The sequence below is a fragment of the Aptenodytes forsteri genome, unplaced genomic scaffold (genome assembly GCF_000699145.1).
Source record: "Aptenodytes forsteri isolate BGI_AS27 unplaced genomic scaffold, ASM69914v1 Scaffold146, whole genome shotgun sequence".
NCBI lineage: Eukaryota > Metazoa > Chordata > Aves > Sphenisciformes > Spheniscidae > Aptenodytes > Aptenodytes forsteri.
Genome location: NW_008795128.1, coordinates 3213517 through 3219709, shown reverse-complemented (window position 1 = coordinate 3219709; position 6193 = coordinate 3213517). Strand labels below are relative to the sequence as shown.

At 36.8% G+C, this 6193-nt stretch overlaps 1 protein-coding gene across 3 annotated transcripts in view; it reads left to right on the top strand.

The window, feature by feature from the left end:
• The first annotated feature begins 575 nt into the window (after positions 1-575).
• Positions 576-6193, top strand: part of FUT8 (fucosyltransferase 8) — an 80679-nt gene continuing 75061 nt past the window's right edge. For all 3 annotated transcript variants that reach the window (XM_009277482.1, XM_009277480.1, XM_009277481.1), the window contains exon 1: positions 576-778. In XM_009277482.1, the coding sequence (XP_009275757.1) occupies positions 576-778 (203 nt within the window). The remainder of the gene's footprint in view (positions 779-6193) is intronic.

The following is a 6193-nucleotide window of genomic DNA, read 5'->3' as shown; positions in this document are numbered from 1 at the left end:
TTAATAGTAAAGGAGACTATTAGGTTTACCACAGAATAATTTTTGAACTATTTTAATGTGTGAAATGACACACAAATTGGTAAATATTTCTCTTACAAAAAGAAGCATTTCTTCTGGCCATTGCAAACCCAGAATTAATTGTGTATTATTTATGTGGTTCATTCTTGAGCTCAGCATATTTATTGTGGAAAGTTAAAAGCTTTTTTTCTTTTTCTCCTTGACAGAAAGTAGTAACATTATTGTCATTAACATTCAGGAATGATGATAGACACATTTAGCTTAATTGCAATCCAATATATTGTTGTATATCAGAATTATAATTTCAGATTTTTTTTATTCTTTTCACAGAATATAAACCAAGAATGATGCGATATTAATGCTTTCTATGTACAGCCCTATAAGGATCTTCTCTAAGGAGTTGCAGTAAGAAAAACACTGAGAATAATTTTTCTCTGATACAATGTGGTGAAGCAGAGGAACTGAAATTGTCCACTTTTGTACAGGCTAAGGACTTAAAATGTTTGTTATTTTGTGAGCAGAAGCAGTTCTGGAGTTTCAGAATTGAACTTCTGAAAATGCGGCCATGGACTGGTTCCTGGCGTTGGATTATGCTCATCCTCTTTGCTTGGGGAACTTTACTCTTTTATATTGGTGGACACCTGGTACGAGACAGTGAGCATCCAGATCACTCTAGTCGCGAATTATCCAAGATACTTGCTAAACTTGAACGTTTAAAGCAACAAAATGAAGACTTAAGGCGGATGGCAGAGTCTCTCAGGTAGGATCTAAAAGTAAAACTTTTCAGAAAATGGTTATATGAAATATCAAAAATTAAATTGAGAGTTGTGGGGTTTTTTTTTGTAAAATCATGTTTAACATTTAAAAGTATAGAGAAGTGTTTTAATCAGTGCTATAACTAAGTGAAAATAGATTGCAAAAACCTTTAAACAAATAACGTACATTTAGTTTTGGTCTAATATAGCCATTATTTAACAGTTATTATTTAATGGTGCCCAAGTGTTACTGTCACAATAAGAGTTCTGTAGGTGATTAACTCCTCACTGCCTACTTCAAACAAGTGCAATTATTATGATGTTCAAACCAATTAGAACAGCTAGTGACTTTTCTACACTTCTGCATGCAGTAACTGGAAGAGCTTGTTTTAAAAGTGCTGAAAACATTTGTACAGCTTGTTGAAGATAGATGTGGACTTGCTGAAGATGAGCTGCAGTAGACTGCTGCATTATATGAATTCTTTTAACTAAGTTTTTTTTTTTTTCCTTGCCTTGCTGCTAAACTTGTAGCAATACTTGTAAAGTAGTAGGATCATCTCCCTTTTTAAAATTATTTGTTAAATTATAGATTGGTACAATTACAATTTAAAGTGTTTTCTCTCACCTTTTCAGACAGACAGCTTTTAACATAGACTTCTGGTGTCTCCTTTCCCAAGAACTTGCAAGGGAGAGCTTCTTAGGCAGGATGTGATGCCAGAGTCAGACTGGACCTAAGTATGTGGACATTACCACACACGACCTAAAAGTCCTGATGGATCATGGGGACAAGTGTAGGGGCTTCATATGTTTTAGGAAGCTAGAGAAGAGCAAAGCTCAATACAAGATTTTACAGAATGGGAGGGTGATGTTTATTTTTAGAATATCTAAGTGAGCTGAATTCACTTACTGTCTCTTTCACAACGACATATGCACAAGCACCAGGACATGTGTGTAGAAGTGGTCTGGCCAGGATCACCTGTGTAGAACATGGAGAGTAAGGGGCACTGGCAGTAGAGTCTTCATCATGTCTCTTGGGTGGTTCTTGCTTGGCAATGAGAAACTGATTTTGGACTTGCCTTTTAACATCCTTTAGGAGCAGATGCCATTTTGGATCTTCTACCTTACTATTTTGCTTCATAAATCATAGGAAAAATTACTGAATTGCACAAATCTCTTTGTTTTCCTTACTAGGGTGTTTTATGGTTCTAGTCCTGTTCTTGTTACCTTATCTTTAGGTAAGTTTGTTTCTTCCCTTCATTGGGAAGGGAATGAAATCACACATAAGGACTCTGGAGCAGTGAAATGAATACCTTTCCTCTTAACCCTGTTCTGATGTTTCTTCTGGTGCATTCTTTCTCTTTCATGCATAGCCAGGGCTATTTGATCTGGTAGGCTGGGTAGAGTTCCCTGCCTTACTGAAATTTCTTTTCACGGTGCTCTGTTCCTGGTTTCTGGAATGCACTGTAGATATGGCTGCATGCTGATGAGGCTTCTTAGCTTAGGCTCAGTGTTCTGAAAAAGAATGTCTTAATTTTGGACATGTCAGCCCTGAAGAAGTACCTTGGCGTTCATGTGGTGCTGCACAGAGGTGGAGAAATGCTGCTGACCCAAGTGCCCTCTACGCTAAGCATAGATAATCTTCACCTTGAGTAATATGGCCATGAACGGCTGAGTTGGCGGTAGTTTTCTAAACTCAATTTATTCATATATGATAACAACTGCATTGGTAAAAAGTTTAATATATTTTTGTTGACAAAATGGTGTAATGTAGAGTATGCTGCTATGAAGAAACTTAAGCAAGATCCTATATTTGAATAAATACAATGTCTTTAAATTCCTTTAATATTAGACAATAATAGTCAACCTTAGGGTTTATTGCCTCAGAGGGGGAAATATTTGAATGTAAAGATTACCACCCTCCATGCTTTCAGCCCCCCATGTTTGGCTGACTTGAATCAATGGTAATGTGATGTATTGCACAGTCATTGAAACATGACCAGTTCAAATTACACAGTGACTAGAAGAGAGTAAATGTTCTTGATTTTACTTGTGACAGGGTACTCTTTTCCTCTCAAGAAGGAGGCAGTAGATACAGGAGATGCATAGATACAGGTTAAACTATATTTTAGGCAGTGATGATTTTTCTGAACACCTTTCTCTGTTTCCCTAACCTATCTATATTCAGACATTTGCAGTGGCCAAGTTTTAAATAGTAGCTTATACTGTTGATAGTTTTCCATGATTTATAGAAATAAAAACATTAGTTTAGTTCTGATCTAAACATGTTAGAATAGAACATTCCAACATTCCTTCTCAATGCTTCAGTTAATTGCTGCAAGTTTCTAGAATTAGATTAGGTGATGCAAAACTGTCTTAACTGGACTCTGTTGATCTTCTTTTGCATGAATAAGTTGCTGAAAAATATTTTGGAGACCTTTCTTCAAAGTGGTTGTATGTAACCACAGGAGAATCTGAAACTCTTGCATCAGAAAGCCTAAAATGACTTTAAGTACCAATTTGAACAGCAATGCATCCCCAGGTTCAGTAGTCAGTGCTGGCCAGAAATGAGCCAGCTTGGGACTGGAAGATATTCAGGCATAGTTTTTTGCTGGAAGTGATCTGACATTGATGAAGTACTAGATTTGAGGGAAGTGTTGTATCACAATGTAGAGCCTTTTCATTATTTTTATTGAGCAAAACGTGTGATACTGTTTTTGTAGAAACTTCACAAATAGGTTTGAGAAATATCCTGGTCAACTTGCATCACTAAAGTATTAAATCATAAATGTCATATAGAATTTCAGTATTTCATTTCTTTGTTTGCCAGATAGAACAAGTGGTGTTAAAAATAACTGTTAGCTTTAAAATAGTCACATTTACAGTTTTGTAGCAATATGGCTATTTAAAATGAGGCAGTAGCCAACAGTCCATGGATTCAGTATCTGTGTCCTGGAAGAGATCACTGTTGCTATGAACATATGTTAAAGAAACAAAACACCTCTTAACTTCAGAAATTGAATTAGAATTAGACAGAAAAGATTACTTTTGCTCCAGTTAACATCTTAAAGTGAAGACATAATTTGTTTTGGGCTTTACTGATCAAAGGCAGAAAGGCTGGAACTATTATTTGCATATGATTTAATTGCTAGAAGTTTTGTTTTTGTACTGAAAACTCTAATTATTGATACTGGCTGTGAAATCTGAGTGGTTAAGATGACAGTCTTTACATCAGTGTAGCTTGTAAAGGTTGCCAAGTTGGATTTTGTTACACTGAGGTAAAAACTTGGTTTTGCTGCCCTTCTCCACTAAGATTTTATATCTAGAGAACTAGAGATGTTTGGTTTTTTTTATTCCAACAGAAAAGAAGCACACTTTTTGTGGTGAAGATATAGAATGGCACGCAACAGGGTTAAGCTAATGCATGAATTTAAGCATGTTTCAATAATAACTCTAACTTAAGGTTACTTTGGGAGGAGCCTAAACAAGACGAGAGTGCTTACCTGGAAAATTGTAACAATAAACAGGCATCTGATTAACTATGCTAGTTAAAGTATTTTGACATAATTAGATTAAACTTTTGGATGGTAAAAAGCTCCAAGTTAACAGAATTTATCTTAGTGGGCAAAGAAGCTTTGTGAATGGCAGAAAATTACTATAATATCTAGCTGTGCCATTAATAATAGCTAGTTAGGGCAGGGAGGAAGCGACAGAAAGCGGGGATGGTTACAAGAATTCAGTAGTTTAATAAAAGTATAAGTTGTAATGATTTCCATTTTGAAGTTAGAGAAAACTGGTATTTCATCTTCAATTACATCGGGCCCTTAGTTACATGGTAAAATACATTTCAATAGAATACATTTCAGTTGCCTAGCATTTCCCATTATAACGGATTCTTGTGACTTCTCTGACTTCCTTCTCACCTGATAAAAGTGTCAGTCCTCTGGGATGGTTGAAAATAGGAGCCGGGTTGTGCTTAGTTTCTTCCAGCCATCCATGAAGGCCAGCATACAACAAGAAGAAGTGATCTTTCCACTCCGAGATTATAATGCTCTTTTGCTGCTAATTTATGTAGCAGCTCCTCATCCCCAAAGACAACAACAACAACAAAGACCAAAAACATGCCTTATGAAACACACCTTATGTGCGTGTAAAATCAACCATTCAAAAGTTGAGAAATGTCATATCTGTGACAAAGCTTTATAAAATCTTGCTTAGCCCTTTTTTGCTGTATGATACGTAAATCATATTTGATCTTGTAATTTTTCCCCGGTTGCTTCTTTTCACACAGGATGCGTGAGGAGTAGAATTAAGGTTTTAGGGCAGTAAGAGGTCTGTTTGTTTGTGGGTTGTTCCCCCCCCCCCCATCTGTATGTTTGATTTCACAAACTACATCATGTTCTTCTGATCTATTATTATATTTATTATTATTATTATTATGTTTTTTAATGTTTTTAATTTATTACCGATATTAGTAAAGAATAGTTCATATTTTTGTAAGGATTTTTGGTGAGGTTATTTTGGGATGCTTTTTTTTAAATATGTACCTTCGCAATAGTGCATGTTGGAACAGTCACATCTATTTGAAAATTGCCTGAAATAAAAATATTCCTTTAGGAACTGAGTACACTTTTGTGGTGCACTTCTGATGACTTTAAATGACTTCAGGCACCACTTCCTTTTTACAGTGCATTTGGAAAGCCTTAGGTGAGAAGTTGCTGTAGTTTTTCTTTTGCCAGTATGATGCTTTGTAAAAACCTTACTTGGGGGCTATAAAGAGGCACAGATGTATATTAGTGATGCAGAAGATAAATGGATTTAAAGATGTTTTGTTGTCATGGTTTAACCCCAGCCAGCAACTAAGCACCACACAGCTGCGCTCTCACTCTCCCCCTGGTGGGATGGGAGAGAGAATCAGAAGAGTAAAAGTGAAAAAACTCGTGGGTTGAGATAAAGACAGTTTAACAGGTAAAGCAAATGCTGCGTGCGCAAGCAAAGCAAAACAAGGAATTCATTCACTACTTCCCATCAGCAGGCGGGTGTTCAGCCATGTCCAGGAAAGCAGGGCTCCGTCATACGTAATGGTTACTTGGGAAGACAAATGCATAACTCCGAATGTCCCCCCACTTCCTCCTTCTTCCCCCAGCTTTATATGCTGAGCATGATGTCATATGGTGTGGAATATCCCTTTGGTCAGTTGGGGTCAGCTGTCCCAGCTGAGTCCCCTCCCAACTTCTTGTGCACCCTCAGCCTACTCGCTGGTGGGGTGGTGTGAGAAGCAGAAAAGGCCTTGACTCTGTGTAAGCGCTGCTCAGCAATAACGAAAACATCTCTGTATTATCAAGACTGTTTTCAGGACAAATCCAAACGATAGCCCCATACTAGCTACCATGAAGAAAATTAACTCTATCTCAGCCAAAACC